This window comes from Mytilus edulis, chromosome 4 (genome assembly GCF_963676685.1).
Source record: "Mytilus edulis chromosome 4, xbMytEdul2.2, whole genome shotgun sequence".
In the NCBI taxonomy this organism is placed as follows: domain Eukaryota; kingdom Metazoa; phylum Mollusca; class Bivalvia; order Mytilida; family Mytilidae; genus Mytilus; species Mytilus edulis.
The window spans coordinates 81,205,022-81,230,200 of NC_092347.1; the positions used below are offsets into that span (position 1 = coordinate 81,205,022).

Genomic DNA, 25,179 nt, shown 5'->3' on the forward strand with positions numbered 1-25,179 from the left:
TGACCTTCATTTAGTTGTCAGTAACAACATATTAAAGTTTTAAAAGCTTTGGCCGAACGGTTCATGAGTTAATGCACGGACAACATTTGATTGCCGCCCGCCCGACCGCCCGACCGCCCGACTGCCCGGCCGCCCGGCCGCCCGGCCGCCCGCCGAGCATCCCCAAATCAATAACCGACATTTTTGTCACAAAAATCCGGTTAAAAAGATAAAAGGAAAATTTGAGAAAATAGCCATAATAGATTTTTCTTTCAAAACTCCATTGTATAAATAAAGTCATATATTTTGTCATTAAAGTAACAATTTAAAGTTAGATAAATATATTTATTTTCTTTTTCTATAATAAAAAAAAGACAATGCATGCATACATTCAGACCATGGCAGCAAATCTATCTACCAAAAAGCTTAACCTTTCAAAATTAAGTTGCATAGTTTGTTCTTAAAAAAAATATCACAAATGGTAGACATTTACACAATAAGGAAAATAATAAAAATAACAAAGGATATAACTTTAAAGAATTTAGGATTACAATGTTATTGTTTCAATTTACCTCTTATTATTTGAAAGGTCATATGAAGCTATATATTTAAAAAATCTCCCTTATATTGTGAACTTATACACTAAAAAATTTCTTCCTATTCTCACACAACTGTCCTTCATTTTCTTTTTTGTAATTCTAAATTGTATGTATAGACTATAGACACATGGACTTCTGTTTTGACCTTAATAAGTAAACACAAATTTACATGATATTTTAAACACTTGATTAGTCACACAAAATATCATTGCACTCACAGGCACTGTTACCAGTAATATTATTTTCTTTTCCAGCTTTTGACCGTTGTTAATTTTATGTCTAGGTCACCTCGTGTTTGATTTTCTATATTTTTTATCATATCAAGTCCAAAGAAATAAAGTTAAAAGATCAAACGAAAATACAAATATCAGTGTCTAGCTAATACAATTAAAAAATAATGGTAGGCAACTAAAATAATATTGCTGTAACTATGGTTACACAAATAACAAAGGTAAACAATATCAGATAACAACTATAGCAGAAAACATTTATTCTAGGCATTTGTGCTATGCAATTTATTTTTGCTGACTCTGAATTTTCATTCAAGCAGTATGTTTATTCATAGAATAATTTGTTGTTCGATCACTCATATTTATTCCAGAGTACCTGATTATTACAAATATCTGTGGCCTTTATACCCTTTACAGGAATTCTATGTATTATAAATATAAAATCATATATATGTGCTTTTTTACTTGAAAAGACCCATTCAGATATGGTATGCTACATTTTTAAACTCCTTGGATTTCCTAGATATTTAACTCAATACATGTGTGAATAGCAAATACTTTTTTCATAAGTGCATACAATTTTGTCCTCATTGATCACTCATACATTCCATGAAAACAAAATAAAGTACAAAGTAAGATTTATATGAATAACAAGAAATGTAAATCGTTCATCATGATTAATAGATTGCACCTTAGCCATCTGTATTGGATATTGGTACATCAATTACCTTTGAAAAGATTTAAACTGATAGTCATTGGTATTTGATTGTGAAACTATGCTGTTATTAAATCTAGAAGTGCAACTTTAGCTATTTACACACCTTAATCACTGCCACAAAAGCTTTATGTGCAATTTTAGTTATTTTTTTACACACATAATCACTGCCAAACATAACAATGAAGATTATGTTATAATGAACATTTCTATATTAATTATGTCTATACATATAGTGTCAAAAAGAGGTCAAAATTCATTTTCCCATTTCCTACTGTGGATTCATTTATTTTTCAGTGGTATAATTTTATTGTGCATTGAGGGGAAACTATTATTTTTTCAGGAGTTTTGATTTTGTGGTTAGAACAAATTCTGTATACAAGTCTAAAGAAAGCCAGTTTTATTCTGAGTACCAGGACTCAAAATCATAGTTCACTTTAAACCCCAAAATTCCATGAAAAATTAGTATACCACTGTTATATATGAATTTACAGTAGTGTTTAACCTAGAGATCTACTGTTTACTTTTTCTTTTGGTGTAAAACAGTATGTATCACATGTGTGCTATAAAAATTCCTTTGTGTAATTTGGATACTAAAAGTACAAAAGAGTGTCATTATTTATTTTCTGATACTGATAAGAATGACTATAAATATTATTTAAAAAGTATCTAGGGAATGGCTGTACCAACAATCCTCAGCTGAAGTATGTTAAGTATCAACATAAGATTTATTGGTCACATGATTATCACATGATACAAATGTAGTTCCTGCACCAAATCACATGATACCAAATGTCTTTTGGTTTATGCATTATCCCACTGTTTCACATTGCTATCTTGACCTGCTGATACTATTACTTTGTCATTTAACCAAACTAATTTGTTCACTACACTCATTTGATGGGCTCCTGAAATACAAATATATATCATTTGTGAATCAACAAGTACATGTATATAAATCATTCAGAACATACTGTTTTATCAGTGAACAATAAAAAAAAACATCTTCAACTGGTAATGTCATTACAACGTAGTAAGTTTAATATCTAGCAAATAACAGGTGTAAGCATATAAACTATGGTGTAATAAGGAGTTTATTAAACTTTGCCCAGTCTTTTATTTTGTTAAGTCTGAAAAATAGGGCTTGGACATTTAACATCAATATTAAACAATTTTAAGATTAAATAACCACAGGAGAAATGTTTTTGCATAAGTAAATTTTAAAACCATCCTTACAAGATCAAACATAGTTCTTATGTTGTGCTGTAACAATACTGGAGAGGATTAAGTGCTCACAAACATGTTTAACCCCACCACATTCTTGATGGGCTTGTACCAAGTCAGGTAGTTATTGTTCACTGGATGTCAGTAATTGTTATCTGTCATATTTGTTTTTTGATTATTGTTTTGTCTTAAATAATGCTGCTGGTTTATTTTATTTGATTCATTTTACATTTTGTCATGTAAAGATTTTTATAGCTGACAACACAAAAATTAGTTTCCCTTATTGTTGAAGACGGTAGCGTGACCTATAGTTACATGCCTCCTTGTCCTCAGTTAGTCCTTTTGTGGATAGTTGTCTCATTGGCAATCATATCAAATCTCCTTATTTTCATAATCATCATTTGAATTTTAAATGGGTTGAAAGAGAACTATTAAACTAACTATTGTTATTCTCAATAAAATAGATATCAATTGTTTATGTCACTTTAGTATGAATATACAATATACAAATATATCTAACCTACCTTTAATAATTTTCGGTGACATTCCTTGACTTGGTTTCCAAATTACAATATTAGTATCTATGCTACCAGTAGCAAACTTTGTTGAGTCAGGACTCCATGCAAGACATGTAACTTTAGCTGTGTGTGCTGGGAAATTAATTAGATTCTGAAACATAACATTTTCAATACAATAAAAAACAAAATATCATACAGAATTCTATGTTATACTGGTTGAGGGAAAGTTTCCATTTTATTTAAATTACATGTATTCTAAAAGAAAATAATATGAATTTTTAATGCATGATCCAACTAGAGTAAATTCTCAATATTTCTTATGAATACAAACAGGAGATATAAAATTGAGAATGGAAATGGGGAATGTGTCAAAGAGACAACAACCCGACCAAAATAAAAAAACACAACAGCAGAAGGTCACCAACAGGTCTTCAATGTAGCGAGAAATTCCAGCACCCGGAGGCGTCCTTCAGCTGGCCCCTAAACAAATATATACTAGTTCAGTGATAATGAACGCCATACTAATTTCCAAATTGTACACAAGAAACTAAAATTTAAATAATACAAGACTAACAAAGGCCAGAGGCTCCTGACTTGGGACAGGTGCAAAAAATGCGGCGGGGTTAAACATGTTTGTGAGATCTCAACCCTCCCCTATACCTCTAACCAGTGTAGAAAAGTAAAAGCATAACAATACGCACATTAAAATTCAGTTCAAGAGAAGTCCGAGTCTGATGTCAGAAGATGTAACCAAAGAAAATAAACACAAGAGTGCACACACTGAAATGTCTCGCCTTCTTTACTAATCATTGATATTATGTTGATAGTCCTAAGTATAAAGCTTTATTACAACTGTCACATAAACTTAACATAAACCAAGATAGCTAAACAAAGACCAATGAACCATAAAAATGAGGTCAAGGTCAGATGAACCATGCCAGGCAGATATGTACAGCTAACAAAGCTTCCATACAACAAATATAGTTGACCTACTACTCAAAACACAAAAACTTAACACTGTGCAATGAACCGTGCAATTGAGGTCATGGTCAAATAAAACCTGCGGGACTGACATATAGATCATAATATATTTCCATACACCAAATATAGTTGACCTTTGGCATATAATATTAAATAAAAAGACCAAAACTTAAAAACTTAACTTTGACCACTGAACCATGAAAATGAGGTCAAGGTCAGATGACATCTGCCCGCTAGACATGTACACCTTACAATCATTCCATACAACAAATATAGTAGACCTATTGCATAAAGTATGAGAAAAACAGACCAAAACACAAAAACTTAACTATAACCACTGAACCATGAAAATGAGGTCAAGGTCAGATGACACCTGCCAGTTGGACATGTACACCTTCCAGTCCTTCCATACACCAAATATACTACCCCTATTGCTTATAGTATCTGAGATATGGACTTGACCACCAAAACTTAACCTTGTTCACTGATCCATGAAATGAGGTCGAGGTCAAGTGAAAACTGTCTGACGGGCATGAGGACCTTGCAAGGTACGCACATACCAAATATAGTTATTCTTTTACTTATAATAAGAGAGAATTCAACATTACAAAAATTCTGAACTTTTTTTTCAAGTGGTCACTGAACCATGAAAATGAGGTCAAGGACATTGGACATGTGACTGACGGAAACTTCGTAACATGAAGCATCTATATACAAAGTATGAAGCATCCAGGTCTTTCACCTTCTAAAATATAAACCTTTTAAGAAGTTAGCTAACACCGCCGCCGTAGCCGCCGCCGCCGCCGCCGGATCACTATCCCTATGTCGAGCTTTCTGCAACAAAAGTTGCAGGCTCGACAAAAATGACAATTATACATAAATAACAACAGACTACTAGCAGTTAACTGACATGCCAGCTCCAGACTTCAATTAAACTGACTGAAAGATTATGATTTCATCATATGAACATCAGGCACAATCCTTCCCGTAAGGGGTTTAGTATCATACCATCATAACATATATGAGAAGAACATAACCCGTGTCATGCCAACAACTGTTTTTAGAATAAATGTGTTTAGTTCCGACGCAAAGACCTTATCAGTGACTCAATATTAACGCCAAAATATGCAATCTTTAATGACTTGACAACAGTATCGTAATTATATCCCTTCTTAATAAGTCTATTCAAAGGTTTTGTAAGTTTATGAGGTGAATACTGACACCTTTGTGCTTTATAAAGAATATTTCCATAAAAAATTGGATGTGAAATACCTGAACGTATAAAAAGTCTGCATGTTGAGCTATATTTACGAATGATGTCTTTATACCGATGATAAAATTTAGTAAATGTTTTGACTAGTTTGTGATATCGAAAACCCTGGTGTAATAATTTTTCAGTAATACATAAATTTCTCTCGTTAAAATCTAAAACATTGTTACATACACGAGCGAATCGTACAAGTTGAGATATATAAACACCGTAAGATGGTGACAATGGAACGTCACCATCTAAAAACGGATAATTAACGATAGGAAATGAAAAATCATCCCTTTTATCATAAATTTTAGTACTCAGCTTTCCGTTAGTGATATAGATATCAAGATCGAGGAAAGGGCAGTGGTCATTGTTAGTATTAGCTTTATTTAAAGTAAGTTCACCAGGATAAATTTCATTAATATACATACTGAAGTCGTCATTATTGAGAGCCAAAATATCATCCAAATATCTAAAAGTATTATTAAATTTGTTTATCAGATGTTGTTTTGATGGGTCTTTGCTTATTTTTGTCATAAATTGTAACTCGTAACAATACAAAAAGAGGTCCGCAATAAGTGGTGCACAGTTAGTCCCCATTGGAATTTCGATAATCTGACGATATACAGAATCCCCAAAGCAAACAAAAATGTTATCTAGTAAAAATTCAAGGGCATATATAGTATCAAAGCATGTCCAATTAACATAGTTTTTTTGTTTATTGCTACTAAAAAATGACCTAAAAGAGTTTGAACATATATATTCACATTCTGATTTTTTGAATGCCCATTTAATTAGGTGTGTGAATTTTTTCTTAATGAGAATGTGAGGCAATGTGGTATACAGGGTAGAAAAATCAAAACTTTGAACAGATTCAAAATCACCAATATAAGCATGCAATTTATCAAGTACTTCCAACGAGTTCTTGACACTCCAAAGTAATTTATTCCACTATTTTCGAAGGCCTTATTTGAACAATTTATTATAAGGTTTTTAATTGTACCAAGTGTGCTGGTAAGAATAATAGACAATTTAGTAGTTGAACAATGGCTTGAAGACGAAATAAATCTATATTTGTAAGGGGTTTTGTGTAGCTTCGGAAGCCAATACATAGTTGGGACTTTCATTGTATTTGGCTCTGCTTGTAAAGCGGTGGCTAAAAGTTTATGTTTGTTACAGATTTCGTTTTCTGAAAATGGAGTCAGTTGGAATGTTGGTGAATTGGTGATTTCCTTTTTCAGAACCTCAATGTAAAATTTACGTCAAACAATAATAATATTATTAGCAGCTTTATCGGCCGGGACAAAAACAAATTCCTTGGCTAGTTCTTTTAGTTTATGTTTGATATGAGAAATAGGTTTATTGTGGTTATTGTTAATAGTAAAATGTTCTTTAAAATATTGAATACGTATATCAACTATCTTCATTACTGAATTAAAAAAAGAGTCCAAAGATTTTTTGTCAGCTTTTTCCAGTTTTATCCATTTCATACAGTAAGTATGGAGTGAGTCGTGGATGATATTACGACACTCATTCCAATTAATAATTGACGGGGGACGATATTTAGGTCCTTTACTGAGAAATGATTTTAACTCTCGGTCTTGAACGATGTTAAGATCTCCTGTTATAACATGGGAAATGGGTCCATAAATATATTCGGAATTACTGCAATTACATGAAGTAGGTGTATTTTCACTGATATTAACATCTTTACACAATTGACTATAATTAAACACAAATTTCCGGGTAGATTTCTTGTAAATATAACAAATAAGAGGTAGCTCAGTATTGTCAAAATATCCAGGAATTTGTTCTTTAACAGAATGGTCGTTAAATATACCGGCAATATTTACGAAATACATGTATGTAAATGAGACAGTAATCCAAGTACACAGTATATTACACCCTTTGTTACAGTAATGTACAGATCACAGATTGCATGTTTTGATAGATAATTATAACAGATTTTGTTTCATAGATGGATACCCCATATTCTTTGTTTTTCTAACTATTAAAACTTTATACAGCAAATTGTAAGTGAAAAAAATGCTTATAAACAATTGATATAAGTGTTGTATAAAGCCAACTAAATGAAGAATAGACATCACTTAAATTCACTGATAACTTGTGCTATGTCTGTTCATTGTAACCATAAACAAGAATGTGTCCCAAGTACACGGATGCCCCACTCACACTATCATTTTCTATGTTCAGTGGATCGTGAAATTGGGGTAAAAACTCTAATTTGGCATTAAAATTAGAAAGATCTTATCATAGGGAACATGTGTACTAAGTTTCAAGTTGATTGGACTTCAACTTCACCAAAAACTACCTGGACTAAAAAACTTTAACCTGAAGCGGGACGCACTGACGGACGAATGGACGGACGAACGAACAGACCAACAGACCAGAAAAAATAATGCCCCTCTACTATCATAGGTGGGGCATAAAAACTTGTCTTGACCAAAACTTTTAAAAAATCTAAATAATTTCGAATTTCTAATTATTGAATATATATGGTACTTTATTTAGCTGGGAAATTTTCGTTGCAAGAATGTTCTATTCCTTTTATTGCAATCAAGCTTTTGCTTGACTTTTATTCTATTTAACTGAAACAGGGCACAGATAAGACTGAAGATCAGTAAATTATTTTTAAATATGGTGTAATTCCACAATACCAAGTTTTAACTGGAAGATACTGTAGATTCATTTATTTTCCTGGCTACCAATTTTCTTGAATTCAGTCAAACTAGCATTTATGGAGATTTTTGATTTTTTTTTTTTGGTTTAAAAGAATCTGCATATAATACTATAATAAGTTGTTATTTGTCAAACATTAAAGTTTGTGGTTCAACTGTATCCATGAAATCCATGTTAATTGGTTTCCCACAAATAATCATGAATCCACAGTATTTGCATGGTCCCCTGTTTTCCCCTGTTTCTTACCTCATAATTTGCCATTGAAAACAGTCTAACATATTTGTCTGCACCACCTGTGGCTATATACTGTCCATCAGGTGAAAATTGGACTGCTGATGCAACACCTGTGTTATCTAAAACATGGACTTCTGTCAGCCCTCCACTTGAAACATCATACAAATGTACTTTATTGCCCTGAAATTAAAAGAGAAATTATTTTTAAATGTGACCTCATTTTTATTTTATTTTTATTTTCAAAGAGCATATTTTATGATAATTCTATCCTTTATGTTTCTTTTCTTCAAACAAACTTTTGCACAATCTGTAGAATGAAAAAAGCCCTGTGACAAGTATTTTTTATTATGTTTTTGAAATATCAATGATGTTAACTACAATTTGTCAAATTATCAAAAAATTGTACTGATTTTAAATAATCTACCTAAAAGCAACATTAATGTACAAAACCAAAAGCTTGAGATATAACTATCTTAGGTGAACTGCTTGTAAGAGTTCAACCACAAGATCTATTTTGTTTATTTCTTACCTTTTGAGCTCCAACTGCTATAATTGAACCTCCCTTTAAAACATCTACACTGACAGGTTCAAAGCTTACTCCCTGAGATATTATCTTCGTTCCATTCTTGAATACTATGATCTGAAATGAAGTTTAAGTTGAGAAGTTTGAATTCAAAAATAAAAATATCTTATGTTCAAATTCAGCTAAAATGTATACAAAACTTTTTGAAATAAGTTCTATTTCTTATTACCAGTTATCTATTTTAAAAATTGTCCATACTAATACAGAAAATTAATAAAACTTTTGAACTGTATGTTTCAGTTTTGAAGACTGCATTTGATAGAGAAGTACTTACATGGTTAATACATGCTACTGCTACCAGTCCTGAACCATTAGCTGCTACTGCTTTTGGCATAGAATCTAATTTTATACTGTTATCCCTGTAAACAAACATTACTTATCTCTTGTTATTTTGTTCTTTTTAGTCAGGACTCACAAAGAAATGAAGTGTTTAAGGTCTGTAAATTAATTTATTTCTTTAGTATAGTAATTAGAATTTTAGATTACATCTTGGAATTAAACATCCATGACTTTATAAAATTTGTCTGGTTGGAATTAAGCATCTAGACTTGAATTTAATTAAAAAGTTCAGAATTACTTTTTTTAATCAACAACTATCCCATTTCAATAACATTTATTATTGGAATTCGAATCTTGTAAAAAAAGCTTACCCAAATTGATTTTGACTAAGATCTGTAAATCGTATTGTGTCATCCATGGAAACAGAGATCAGATTACCGTCGGCAACAACCAAGTCTTGTATCTGGTTACTATGACCTTTGCCATTAAACACATCATTTTCTCCAGACGCAGCATTCCACAGAAGTAAGAAAAGTTGAGGAATTTTTTGTATAATAAAAATTTAGATCATCTTTAACAGTAATCTTTAACAACTTGAATGAGTGTACCATCTATTATTATTATTTGAAAAGAAGGTTGACTTGTCAGGTTTTTCATTGATTTCACTTTATATAGCAAAGAAACATTCTGTGCATTGTACATGAACAAACATTATTATTATGACCTATAAACAGATACCCTTGGGAATGAAAAATATAGTATTTGATAAACCTGAGATATCCCCTGTTATTCTGTTTATTGATAAATTTTTGCAAGGTGTCTAATATTTGTTATGTTTCCAGTACAAATTTTACTCTGAAATTAGCCCTACCTAACATTTCACTGCTTATTTGCATGCAATGTAGGAGAATGTAACACATAAACAATTGACATAGAAAAATTTAAACTTTGCCTCCTTTAATTAAAAACAGATAAAAACAAAAATGTGTCCATAGTACACGGATGCCCCTTCCGCACTATCATTTTCTATGTTCAGTGGACCTTGAAAATGGTGTACAAACTCTAATTTGGGATTAAAATTAGAAAGATCATATCATATGGAACATGTGTACTAAGTTTCAGGTTGATTGGACTTGAACTTAATCAAAAACTACCTTGACCAAAAACTTTAACCTGAAGTGGGACAGGTGGACGAATGGACAGACGAACGAAAAAAAGAATGGATGCACAGACCAAAAAACATAATGCCCATAAATGGTACATAATAACCTAAAAAAAAAGCTTTTCCATTGCTATTTTAAGTCATGAATTTCCAGTGCTGTATGAAGGCATTTTATCTTTGTAATATAGCTTTGAACAACAACTTCATTTCATATGATTACGTCAAAGATAAAAATGGAAGGATATCAACTCTGGCAGACTGGTCCCCTGTATAAATAGTAGAACAGTCTTCACTGAGTGCCATGGCTGTAATTGGTTTGTTGTGTCCCTGAAAGTATAAAGATAAATGACTTGTACATTGTTTTCTTTTATTGATATGTGATTTCTTTTCTGGGGGTTGGCTTATTCCTAAACATGTTATTTTCTCTGTGATTTAAAGAACTTGTAGACAACAGCCTAAATTGCTTATATGACAAAATATGTCATTTTGACAATTGTGTATACCTTTATTCATTTGGCTGATCATTTTAACGTTCTAACCCCATTAAGGGCAATATAATCACTCTCAAAGATGTTTATTTTGAATATTTTTTATTCCAATTTTTTTTTTTGTTTGCTTACAAGGTATTCATAAATATTTTGTTTCTATCCTTTCCTATGTTGCCTTATTCTATGGTGATATATTGTTATCAATCAGGGTGGAAAGTTTAGAAAACATAATGTAAGACTTCACATTTTTTACTCAAAGCATGACCTTTATTTATCTCACTTCCCAAAGGCTGAACCTGGTGCATTCAAGTTCTGGATTATTTAGAACACCTAGCTCCATTATCAAATAATTTAATTTTGGATGTAACATGTCTTCTGATTGGCTGACATTGTTTTGTTTATCATATCATAGACACAATTTTGTCATGTGATCATGATGTCATCAACGTTTTTTTCATGATTTACAACGGTTTAAAATGGAATTTAGAATTAAATTATAGGAAATAACTGTAATATTTTGTCAGTCTATTCGAAATAACATAAAAATTGTGGTGCACACTGTTGAATAATCCGCTACGCGCGTTTTTCAGTGTGCACCATATTTTTTATGTTATTTTTTCATAGACAGAAAAAGATTACAGTCATTCCTTAAATGAAAAAGTAAAAGTAGCCAAATAATACCTTGGTAACCTTTAGTAGTGTAGATGGATCATTTTTGTTGAAGTAATATATGTATCCAGAGAGAGCTACGGCCATTATATTGTCTCCTTGCCATAGACAACCAACCAACATTTCATCCATTGTCTTCCCAACTTCAAAGGAGCTATAAACAAACAAAAAAACATTTGTTACTTTAAACATAAATTTTCACAGAAAAGTTTATGCATTTGTCACCTCAACAAGCATTGGACTTACTTTACATAACATACAATATCTACAGGTATAGGAACAGGAATCTTAAATCTTAAATGAGCTAATTTGACCTTGATGTGTGTTTTGTAAAGAGCAGCCAAAATATGAAGGCTATTGAAAACATATTAATTACACTGTAGATAATTTCTGAATCTTCTATTTGTCAAATTGCCACTTAGATTGGTCAGCTGATAAAATATAGAAAATAATGTTTAACACCAAGTAAGCATATGGTCCGAGTACACAGTTATTTCGTAGTGCATTTCTTTTAGACAATAAATGTAAATAAAAAAAATCCCACCTGCGCTTTCTCAATAACCTTTTTACAGTGTGTTGTACTACTTTTGGGACAAATTATATCAAAATTATAGAAAACTTCATCAGCTCTAACTCAAAATATGGACAATTTTGTGTTAAGGGGGTCTTGAAATCTTTTGACAGCTTCCGAAGTGCTAATTTTTGACCTTTTTCAGCTGGACCTAATTACTACTTTACCTAAATATTTATGACCCAAATTTTTTTAAAGTGTCATTTCACCCCCCAACTTGCTATATGAGGCATAAAACATGGAGAATTAAATTTGGAAGGGGTATAACAAAAATTGGCAAGTAACACACTGTCCACATTAAGGACTATATTCGTGAACAACGAAAATCAAAGGACGATAACTGTGTACTCGGACCTAATAGGATAGAAAAAGTTGACCAATCTTTATAAAACTTGGTATGACACAAGCCTAATATATTATAAGACTGCTTACAATGTTTCATAGCAATAGGATATATATTATAGACACTATGATTAATTCTATATTCAACTTTACGTGTTAAATTTGGACGTTAAAATTGAGAAATTTCAACTATCAACATTTGGGGCTTTTAAAATTAAAATATTGCAAAAAAATACTTTTACAATGCCTTAATATATAATACATCATGTATTTAAAGCAATAGAGTACTCATTTTATATATCAGACTTAGCATAATTTTTCAAAAGTCAAATTTATATGAGCCTGTGCCTAAAAATGGAGGTTTTCCAATGAAGGGGAGCCTTACATGAAGATGTAATATTTTCCAGCAATTTTAAATTTGTGAAGCTTTTTGATTATAAATGATCCTTACATATGTACTAAATGTACTTTAAATGGAAAGAAAACTTACAAATAACATATCATATTAGTTTAAAAGGGTCTTAGGCCAAGTATGACTAAAAATAATTTAGGGTCAATTTAGGCCGTAGCACATATTTACATTTAAAAATGCATATTGAAGCTATATAGGAAATAAAAAATTGTGTCTTTTCTATCATTTCTATACTCAGGTGACATAATACAATGAATCTGAGCACAAAAAGCCTCTTACATTCAACTTTTTGAGCAGACAGTATGGTCTGATACAAAGATTTTTCACTTTTTAGTAAAATACTTGCATGCAATTTTAGTCTCAACAGGCTTATATTTGAACCACATGGTATCCTACAGAGGTAAAGAAAGATATTATGTGAAATGAAACAGGTACAAAAGACATTGTTAAGTGCTTTTTATACAAATTTAGTGAGGTCTTTATTATGGACTTCAACTTTTATGTACCATGCTCCTCACATTTAACTTGATCCAAACAGGGCGTTAGATGAGGGTCATTTATACAACACACTTTGCTCATATTGTCTGAGATAATCTTCTTTTCTGTAAATTCAGAGTTCACAAATGAGTAATACAACTGGATTAAATCATAGAAACACAAAAATTGACACATGAAAACATGTCAGATAGAAAGTCAAAATGCCACTTATGCATCAAAATTGAAAAAGCTATGAAATGCTTATTTTGACCATATAATGCCAAAATTGGTCATTTTTGCAGAAATTCTATCAAATAAAAGTTTAAATCCTTTAGTTTTATGCTATTTGACAAATTGACACCATCAAATCATTCAGGGAAGTTGCCAAAGTACAGATTCTATATTTCCTGATTTCACCTCTTAGGTCCGAGTACACAGTTATTTCGTAGTGCATTTCTTTTAGACAATAAATGTAAATAAAAAAAATCCCACCTGCGCTTTCTCAATAACCTTTTTACAGTGTGTTGTACTACTTTTGGGACAAATTATATCAAAATTATAGAAAACTTCATCAGCTCTAACTCAAAATATGGACAATTTTGTGTTAAGGGGGTCTTGAAATCTTTTGACAGCTTCCGAAGTGCTAATTTTTGACCTTTTTCAGCTGGACCTAATTACTACTTTACCTAAATATTTATGACCCAAATTTTTTTAAAGTGTCATTTCACCCCCCAACTTGCTATATGAGGCATAAAACATGGAGAATTAAATTTGGAAGGGGTATAACAAAAATTGGCAAGTAACACACTGTCCACATTAAGGACTATATTCGTGAACAACGAAAATCAAAGGACGATAACTGTGTACTCGGACCATATATATATATCAGATATAGTCCAGTTGTTTTTTTAAACATTCCTGGATAAAAGCCTTTCAAAATTGATGGTTCTGATATTGTTACTAATAAAAGATGATGTACATGTGGTTTGATTGCCAACGAGACAACTATGGCACCCAACAGAGTTCAAATGACTTGGATCTAAGAAACTATTGGTCACTGTCATATTCAACAATGAGAAAGCCTACACACAATAGTCAGGTATAAAGGGCTATGAAAATGGAGAGAAAAAAAACCCAAGAAAATTAGTAGCCTAATTCATAACAATACAATTTTCAACAAACACATATAAGCTAAATCACCACCATCTACTTACACAACTAATTCCCTACTAGCTACATTCCATATTTTGGCTGTTTTATCTGCAGACACTGTTAGCACTTCAGAACTGTCTGGACTAAAACACATCTGTAACAAAATAATGTAACTGAATTTTCAGAAACCAGCTCCTTTACACATTCCTAAACTTCTTTGATGAAATATTTTAGTTTTATACTTTTTTTTATGGTTATTCTCTTCATTGGGTTGTTACTACATTTCCTTTTTTTATTGCAGAAAATTCCTAAATTAACACAATGTTTTGATTAAGGCCAAATATGTGAGACAATTAAAATTCATATACATATTAAAAAAAAGATGTGGTCTAATTGCCAATGTATATATTTTAATGTTCCTTCATGTTTTAGAATTCCAGTATACATTAACTGATTAAGTAACAAAATTTTTCTTATAAATATCATATTCTTATTGATTGTCTATTCGTGTAATACTCAATATTGAATGAACACAAAAATTGAGAATTCAGTCTATGGCATGATATAGAAGTAATTTCATGCTATGGTAGTCACATCGAGGAAGCATGTCACATAGGTTTTAATTCTACTTACACCATAAATACCACCTTTATGGGCAGGAGTACCCAATTCTCCAATCATTTCTCCAGTTTTACCTTCATACACAAAAGCCTGAAAAAAAGAAAATGACGGCATATATCAGGTATGCTAAAAATATGATAATTTTCAAGATTGCATTCTCGCCTATCATACATGTACTTCCACTAGGCTGAATCCTAGATATAAATTAGAGAAAAATCATAATTTTCATTTAGTTGTTACAGTGGTCTAACAGTTTTTATCTAAATAGTGTCATAAAAATTTGTTTTCACTAAACAAAGCTTTTTTAATTGAAAAAAAAATGATTGCACCCAAAGCATAACCAATTCTTCATTCAAATTAAAGAAAAGCATTGAAGTACACGTCTGAACTATCTGAAAAGCGCTCACACATTACAACTCATCAATGTCAAACTGCAGACCAAATAAGAAGTTTTTTTGTTCAATAGCACGTGAGAAATGCGTGAAACTTTTTCTTTAATACCAGAGTATTGAAAAATTCAAAGTACATGTATCTGTTAATTGGAGGTTTGTGTCTGATCAATTCTTAAAGTGTGCACACAATGATCACTCACCTTACAATCTGCACCTCCTGTTATAAACACACTTCCATCTGGTGCATATCTAACTGCGTTTACAAAATTGGTATGGTCCTGAAAAATCAATAAATAAACTGTACTTTAAGATTCTATTTGGAAATACCTTCATTAAACAAAGTTTCAATTTCTGACATATGTACTGTCAAACATATTTTTTATTTCTAACCAATGGAAATACAGATCAATTTCTGCTGTTCTTTGCAACTTATTATAATTGCTTTTTACCATATATCTAGACTGGATAGAAAGAATTCATATTTTTTATGTTCAAAACATATATTTAATATACTCATCAATAAATGGCCCAAATGATGCTAGAATGAAGAGTAGGGTGGTACATGTATAGGTTTTGATAGATTAAGAATCATTAACGATGTCAAAAGTCATGTTATTCCCCTTTCTACTTGTTTGTTCACTGTATCTAGCATACACTTGGTCAAGAGGATTGTAGAGTTCATGCTTGGTACAGTATAACCTCTCATTCAGGGGAAATGACGTCTGATTAGGAATTGTACACCAAAAATTTATGGGGTAAAATTTGGTTGTGCTCATGGGAATGGTTATTTATATTGAATCCTATGGAAAAAACTATATACTATACCTTATATGATGTTTTGAATTTGAATGGTGGGCCTTCATAAAATGCAGCACTCTTATCTTCACAACCAATAGCTATTTTAAATGGTCTCTGTTCTTTAAATGCTATTGTCAGACAACATTTACCAACACCACTTAGTTCTCCTACTGAAGTCCCTGAGTCCATATTAAACACATGGGCATACCTAAAATGAAAAAAATAAAAATATGATATAATTTTTTTTATAACCTTAAATTCTATTTAAAAAATCATATGTATAATAACAAGATTATATGACTTTTCTGTGTAATTCTAATGTAAAACCGAGATATTTGTTTTCCAATTTGATATATACAAAGATGATATTTGTTCCTTAAAAAATTATGTGTTTCCAGTTACCCAACAGATTGTCATTCTTCCCTGCAACCCAAAAGTCTTTGTATAAATTATAACTGTTCACACAGAGATGTGTTTCCCCTGCTGGCAGAAAATACAGAAAAAGACAACTTGATGGACAGCAACACTGCTTACTAACTCAAAGTTGATCGACCTAGAGGGCAGCCTGATAATATGATTGTCAAACTGAGATGTAGTGACAGGAATGTAACTTTTGTAACTTCTAGTATTCCATAGGAAAACACTCTATAAATTTAACAGATTTTTTTTTAAATTCTTTATCTAATTTTTGTGAATAAAAAAAAGTAATTTTCCTTTTTCTTTTTTTTTAGAAAACCATTAAAATTTAAAGTCATAGCCTAAAGTTTTACAAAAATCTAAAACTTTAAAATATATACTTTTCTCGTCCTTCGCCACATACTGCAATCTTTGTACTGTCACCTGACCATGCAATGTCTTTGACACAACCACCTAAAGGCTGGTATTCTGCCTTTAATATATGCTCCCTGTTAACTGTGTCCCAAATTCTGACCTTTCCTGAGGCATCTACAAAATATATAATCAGGAAAGTCAGAAAAAATGCTTTTATTTATATTAACATTTGATTGTTTATTTGTCTTTTGGTGTTGAACACAAATTTCAGCTTTGACCATATCATGGTTGTCAGAATTTATTAATTTAATAAGGTGGAGTGCCCAAAGAATTTGGTAGTGAGTATAGTGACTTTGTAGCTAGCTCTTTTTCAGATTTTGTTGACTAGGATCAAGTATTTCCAGTTTTCATGCCAAAAATTATTGTTTTTCTATTTGTGTACATTTTAATAGTTAAAAATACAGAATCAAGTATAGCTGTCTAGCATAATTAAAATATTTCAGTTTGAAACTTGTCACAATTGATTTATGGTAATCCATTATTCTTTTCTATCAATTTTTCATGATTAAATTATTTATAATGGCACTTCCAGAAAAAATTATACTTATTAGGGCCTTCAATAATGAGTAAAAGCTAACACCTCACTGCAAGGTCTAGACAGTCTCTTGCACCACTTTTGGAGAAGATATTTGTACATTGTTAAACTTGTGTCAGTTCCATTTGTTAGATTGCTAACAACTTATTCTAGATTTTTGTACCTGGTAGTAAAGATACATTTGTTGTAAGAAACATTTTTTTTTCTTTCTGGAAACAAGTTAAGAAGATATGATCAGTATGTTAAACCAATAATTTGTTCTTTTTTTTGTCAACAAAATATAATATATTTGTTCTGTTTGTACATTATGCTATCGCTCTACTTTATTTTTGGATTAAAACTAGTTACTAACCTCCACTACAAATATAGAATCCACTTGGTGAATATTTAGCTGAAATAGCATTGAGTGAGTGCTGTGTATAAATGTCTGCTACTGATGGGTCCTAAAAATTATAATAAATTCATTATCACAAAGAGTCAAAACAAAATTTAAGCAAAGTGCTTGATACCATGTGCTGAGAGGGTAATATTGCTTTCATTTTGAATTGTGAACTTTAAAAATTAATCACTGCACTGTATTTAGCAAAGAAACATAATGATACTTTGGCAATATTGTAATTTGAGAAATGTCCCTTTGTCCATATACATTGTAGACCTGATAGATTCACACACCAAGTACTTACTACTTTTTGCAACTTTTGTAATTTTCAATAAAATGAATGTCTTGAAAAACATGGAATAAACACATTTCTCTTTGTCCTATTTTTGTCTAAAACATGTTATGCTGTTGACAAAAAAAACACTACCAATCTACCCAATCCTACAAGGCGAAGGTAGGCAACAAAGCAGGAACATCAAACAAAGAATTTATTGTGGTTGGCCTTGTATTATAGCATGATTTATTATCAATAAACTGCTTGATATAGACATGGTTAGAATTTAAAGAATGCAGTGGCGGATCCAGGGGGGGGGGGGGGGTTCCGGGGGTGCGCACCCCCCTTTATTTTTGCCGATCAATGCATTTGTATCGGGACATATGTTTTGCACCCCTTTGCACCCCCCCTTTGCCCTGGGTTAGCACCCCCCCTTTCGAAAATTCCTGCATCCGCCCCTGGAATGTACACATTCCCATGAATACACATATTTGTGTATATTCCAAAAAAGGCAAAAACGGGTAACAGACTTTAATTCAAGGGCAACCACTCAAGGATTCTACTGAAAATTTCTGCCACAGTAAACTTGTTGTAAATCCTAGGCAGAATTCAAAAATCATTTAGAAAATAGAAATTAGATGAAGTAATTAAATATGAGGCACAACAGTACATCGTGTGAGTAAGATTCATACAGAATTTGTCAGGTAACTCAGAAACAAAAAATTGATACAAAAGTTTTATGGAATTGAAGAAATGGACAAATAGGTAGACACTGCTATCACTATATACATTGTACCAAGGTCTTTTTGATACAAATGAAGGGTATTTTGTTTTGATTTACTTACTGAAATATCCCTAATGAAAACACTGTTGTTATTTGTGTACAGAAAGTTTTTGCCTTTGGGATCTCCTCCTAACACTATTGGGACACCTCTGGTTGTCCTCGGCAGTGAAGCAAAAACACATCCTGTTAAAGAAAAAGTTTATTCAAAATTAATTCTTTTCTCTTGTTAACTAGACAACGATACATATTAATGTTGTATTACATTTCATGTTTTGTCTGTCATTTACAGAATTGTTCATCAATGCATACATTTAAGCATAACTTATCAGTTTATCCAGCTACTCTAACCCTGTACTTTATAAATTCTACTGACAATGACTGAAGCTACATAGTTTATTCCTGAAAGATATAACTAGAGCAATATATCACAAGAGTGCACACACTGAAATGTCTCGCCTTCTTTACTAATCATTGATATTATGTTGATACTCCTAAATATAAAGCTTTATTACGACTGTCACATAAACTTAACATGAACCATGAAAATGAGGTCAAGGTCAGTTGAACCATATGCCAGGCAGACATGTACAGCTAACAATGCTTCCATACAACAACTATAGTTGACCTATTGCTTATAGTTTAAGAAAATAGACCAAAAAACAAAAACTTAACACTGAGCAATAAACCGTGAAAACCAGGTCAAGGTCAAATAAAACCTGCACAACTGACATATAGATCATAAAATATTTCCATACACCAAATATAGTTGACCTATGGCATATAGTATTAGATAAAAAGACCAAAACTCAAAAATTTAACTTTGACCACTGAACCTTGAAAATAAGGTCAAGGTCAGATGACATCTGCCTGCTAGACATGTACACCTTACAATCATTCCATACAACAAATATAGTAAACCTATTGCATAAAGTATGAGAAAAACAGACCAAAACACAAAAACTTAACTATAACCACTGAAAATGAGGTCAAGGTCAGATGACATCTGCCCGCTAGACATGTACACCTTACAATCATTCCATACAACAAATATAGTAAACCTATTGCATAAAGTATGAGAAAAACAGACCAAAACACAAAAACTTAACTATAACCACTGAACCATGAAAATGAGGTCAAGGTCAGATGACACCTGCCAGTTGGACATGTACACCTTACAGTCCTTCCATACACCGAATATACTAGACCTATTGCTTATAGTATCTGAGATATGGACTTGACCACCAAAACTTAACCTTGTTCACCGATCCATGAAATAAGGTCGAGGTCAAGTGAAAACTGTCTGACGGACATGAGGACCTTGCAAGGTACGCACATACTAAATATTGTTATCCTATTACTTACAGTAAGAGAAAATTTAACATTACAAAAAATCTGAACTTTTTTTTCAAGTGGTAACTGAACCATGAAAATGAGGTCAAGGACAATGGACATGTGACTGACGGAAACTTCGTAACATGAGGCATCTATATACAAAATATGAAGCATCCAGGTCCTCCACCTTCTAAAATATATAGCTTTTAAGAAGTGAGCTAACACCGCCGCCGCCGTAGCCGCCGCATCACTATCCCTATGTCGAGCTTTCTGCAACAAAAGTTGCAGGCTCGACAAAAAATAGATAAATCACCTCATCTTACATCCTTCCTCCTGTTATTAATTCATTATGAAAACAATGAAAAATCTCCATTTAAAGCAGTATACCCTAGGTTTTTAGTATAAAATATTGACCATTTCCTTTGAGTTAAGCAATTTGTAATCTAGTGTCTAGAAGACTTTATATAAAATTTTGTAATATCTGGATAAATAAATCCAGTTTTAATTTTTAATACATGTATCAATATCATAATCATTTTAAAAAGAAAGGTGTTTTTTTTAAATGCACATAGAAGTTTAAAATTCCCAAAAGCAAGAACTTTCACCAAATCATCATTCTTATAAAATGCAACCAGAAAATCCTCCTTCGAAATTAAAGCCATTTATAGCTTGCTTGTTATGTGTGAGCAAAGGCTCCATATTGAAGGCCCTACTTTGATTTATAATGGTTTAATTTTTACATATTGTGACTTCGATGGAGACATTGGCAACATGAAGCATGTCACATGTGGCACATGAAAAACTTATTACTTATCCTTCTTGAACACCTGAGAGCACATCCTGGTTATTGGTTTGTGTTTCTATGTTGTATTGTGTACATTGTTTTTTTATTGTTTCCTTTTTGGGGCAAATGGAATTGTAAGTTTGTGCTATCTATTTGGTTTTTTTTTATTTCATTTTCTCTTCGCCTTATGAGATTTTAATATCCTTTTGGCCTCTCTTTTTTAAATGTAAATCCTGAAATCCCTTTTCAACTTAATTTTTTTCCTCATACATGTAGTTCTAACAGTTGTTTCTCAACTACAGGAGCTGTTACATATAAATAAGATTGAGAACAAACCACCTAATCACATTTCTTTTTCTAAAAATGTAATCCTTTTTTAAGAATCAAGAAGAAATTGATGATATTGAAATTTATGTGAAGAGTAAATGTTCTAAGGTCAGGATTCAATACAACTTACAGAACTCTTCATTTTTCTTTAAAGCGCCCTGAATATTGAGTTGTCTCATGTTATTTTCTGATTTATGGTTCTGAATCTAGTTTAATTTAAACCCTGCTAATAGCACCATACCTGACCACATCCACTTGTATTTTTGTCCATCTGACGAGTGAAGCCTTTTTCAACTGATTTTTATAGTTCGTTCTTAAAATGTATGTTGTACTGTTATACCACTGTCCAAGATTACGTGGAGGGTTGGGATCCCACTTACATGATTAACCCTACCACATTCTGTATGTATGTGCCTGTCCAAAGTCAGGCGCCTGTAAATTATTCAGTCAGGGGCGGATTTAGGCGGGGGCGTGGCAGGTGTGCGCCCCCCTAAAATTTGCAAAGCATGGGTTGTGCACGTAATAGAGGGGGAGGACAGGGGTAAGGGAGACCGGGAGAAAGGGGGTAGGAGAAAGGGGGTGGGAGAAAGGAGAAAGGGGGTAGGAGAAAGGAGAGGAAGGCTGGGAGAAAGGAGAAAAAGTTGGAGAAAGGAGAAAAAATAAAATATCTCTCCATTTAAAAGTTTTTCTAATATTTCAAGAAAAAATATCTCAAAAGGAGATGTTTTATTCTAATGGGAGAAAGGAGAACGGGGGTAGGAGAAAGGAGAAGAGGGGTGGGAGAAGGGAGAAGGGTACCCCTCGTAATAAGTATCCGAAGAGACGACGAAAGCTAGCCTAATGTCTTCGCATTCAATCTGTTTTAACATTCAAACAAGTATTACTATATAAAACAGTAATTTAACAGAATTATTTAACGTGATTACTAATCAACTGACCTATTGTTTATTTAAGTTCTATAAACATGTTACACTTCAAAGGAAGGTGTCAAACGCGGTACTGCGTTTGATGACAAATATCATAGGCTTTCAGCAGTTAGAATAAAACAACTGTGACATTGTAGTAGCAGTTTTAATAAACAATTTCTTTGATAATCGAAGTTCAAAATCATCCCTACATCACTTTCCCACGAAGAAGGTGGAAGTGCCCTACCCGCCATTTGGGTTATTTCATCATGGCACGACCAAGAAAGCAGTCGAAGTTAGATTCTTTCTTAAGGAAAGATAAAGATTATGGTTCAAGCGAGAGGTTAGTTTGTTAATTTGACTCATTATTTAATATCTCTGTGACAATATATGATTCTCACTTGCAACATATAAATTTTGCAGAAGCATGCATAAACGGTCAAGGACCAAACCAGTAGGTACTACAGTATTACATGGGATCCCAAGAAAATAAGCACAATTTTTTAAGGATCTCATTTTGATTTTAGTGGTTAGCGGCCAATTTTTTTTTTTACAGAATTGAAAAGTCTGTTACGACCTCCGAAAATAGAACAAAAATAAAAACACGTATTATGAATTGACAAATAAATTGTACCAGTAATAATTTTCGTTTTCAAAATCTTATATTGGTCAGATGAAAAATCGTCATTTGCTTCGTCTCACTTTGCGTCTGTCGGTCCGCCTGTCTATCTGTCAACTCTTCACATTATGGTTAATGTAGATTGTCATTAAAATTATGCGGTTTTAGATTGAAACTTTAATTTCTCGCTCATTTTACCACAAATGTTTCTCGCCACACTTCGCTTGGCAAGATATCTATCTACATTGCACCCACTCTAGAAGAATATTTCAATAACTTTGATTATTTTAACGCTCAGCGCGAAATTTTATTCTGCGCCCCCCCCCCTAACGTCTTATCCTGTATCCGCCCCTGTCAGTGGTTGTCTTTTGTTTATGTGTTACATATTTGTTTTGTTTTTCATTATAGTTGTTAATTTCTGTGCCTTTTGGTCTTTAGTGGAGAGTTGTCTCATTAGTAATAGTAATCATACTACATCATCATTTTTTTTTTTATATATATGCACAACCCAAAAACTAAAAGGATTGTTGATAGTATCCAGATAAAGAATATAAGTAAATATGTCGTTTAATCCCAACCATATCCATATTAAACTTGTTACCTTGGCAAAATTGCATGAATCTGCATGCCAGGTGTATAGGGAAGGAGAGGGCTTCTGACAAGTTCTGTACATTAGTAAGTTGTCAGTTGAACCACAGGCACAAATTTCAATCAATACATGAATGAACAGGGAAACTAAGTGCGTCCAGTTGATTCGCAAATTGTTTTCATAACGAGAAAACACAATTATATCAGCATTTTATGCAATCCGTCCTATACAAGACATTAGAAAAATAAAATATTTAAAGATGTAAACAAACCGGAAAACATCAGATTAGTACATATTTTCGTTCATTGACTTACAATTTAAATGAAAAATAAAAAGAAATATACATATTCTTACTAGGAATTGTATCTGTCATGTTTCAGAATGTCTGGTTTGCTTCAAATTTTAGTTTATATCAGTTTCTTGGCGAAGGTGTGATTCAGAACCCGGCAAACCCCGGAAGTGATTTTGGAAAAACGGATGTAGTGGTATAGACATGCGCATTTAAAATCTGACCAAATTTGGTATTGTCGTTTCGATTCGAAAGATTTTTATCATTTGTTATCTTTGTTCCAAGTATTCCATCCTTATTTGATCCAAATTGGTGACAGAATAAGATATTTTTATAGAAATTGATATTCTTTATAGTCTTTATATATTTATCAATGCAAACTATAGAATAATGTACCGTAACGCTAACCATAAGTTCTATTTTTAATGTCTCAAGTTACTATTTTTTATGATTAGCCCCAGCACAAATATGATATAATACAAGATATTCGAAAATAATCACTGCTTAAAAAATTACCAATTCAAATGTTCTTTTGATATACGATTCCCGGGTATAATTTAATATTTCATTCACGTGTGACGGTCAGACAATTGTGAGTTCGAATCCCAAACGTCGACGCAGGTGCGCTCGACTCCAATCTTATATTGACTAGAATCAGGCATCAGTTATTCTACCGAAGGTCGATAGTTTACTGCGGCTTCCTCATTCAGCCAATAAAAACCGACAACCACGAAATAGCACGGTCAAGAGTGCTGAAACTGAGTGGCGTTAAACCTAATCAATCCAATCAATTTTACAATCACTTGTAATATGTTTGTATAAAACTTGAAATCATCAATAGTTTTTCGCTTTCCCCTTACTAATTGATCTCTGCCATACTTGCGAGGCACGAGGTCATCATATTAAGCGGAATATACTAACTGACATATATTAAGGTTATCATTTTCATACAATTCAAACCATAATAATCCGGCAATCGTTTTTCCGTTATGTTTTCTAGTCCGCCATCTGAATAAAGATGATCCATAACTCGTGTATTCATTTAAATGGCTTCATTAACCAATATAAACCACACACCTTGCAAATAAGAGAGATCGTTTTTAAAGGAGAGGGTCAGAATTCTAAGTAACACAACATATTATTTTCTTCT

At 32.2% G+C, this 25,179-nt stretch overlaps 1 protein-coding gene across 2 annotated transcripts; it reads right to left on the bottom strand.

Annotated features, from left to right (window-relative positions):
- Nucleotides 1-310: 310 nt before the first annotated feature.
- On the bottom strand, nucleotides 311-24,351 carry LOC139520693 (actin-interacting protein 1-like). Of its 2 annotated transcripts, XR_011663940.1 has the most exons (17): nucleotides 24,095-24,225; nucleotides 19,246-19,367; nucleotides 18,100-18,190; nucleotides 17,179-17,326; nucleotides 16,409-16,589; nucleotides 15,784-15,861; nucleotides 15,204-15,281; nucleotides 14,633-14,724; nucleotides 11,629-11,770; nucleotides 10,705-10,786; nucleotides 9,669-9,822; nucleotides 9,293-9,377; nucleotides 8,965-9,075; nucleotides 8,448-8,615; nucleotides 3,272-3,416; nucleotides 1,684-2,431; nucleotides 311-1,629 (listed from the first exon to the last, which is right to left on the bottom strand). XR_011663940.1 is itself a non-coding variant. In XM_071313567.1 (16 exons), exons 1-16 carry the CDS (start codon nucleotides 24,111-24,113, stop codon nucleotides 2,328-2,330), a joined length of 1,800 nt encoding a protein of 599 aa, XP_071169668.1. In that variant the 5' UTR covers nucleotides 24,114-24,351; the 3' UTR covers nucleotides 311-2,327. The 2 variants fall into 2 exon arrangements, 1 of the variants encoding a protein (XP_071169668.1); XM_071313567.1 differs by having other exon boundaries at nucleotides 311-2,431; nucleotides 24,095-24,351.
- Nucleotides 24,352-25,179: the final 828 nt, after the last annotated feature.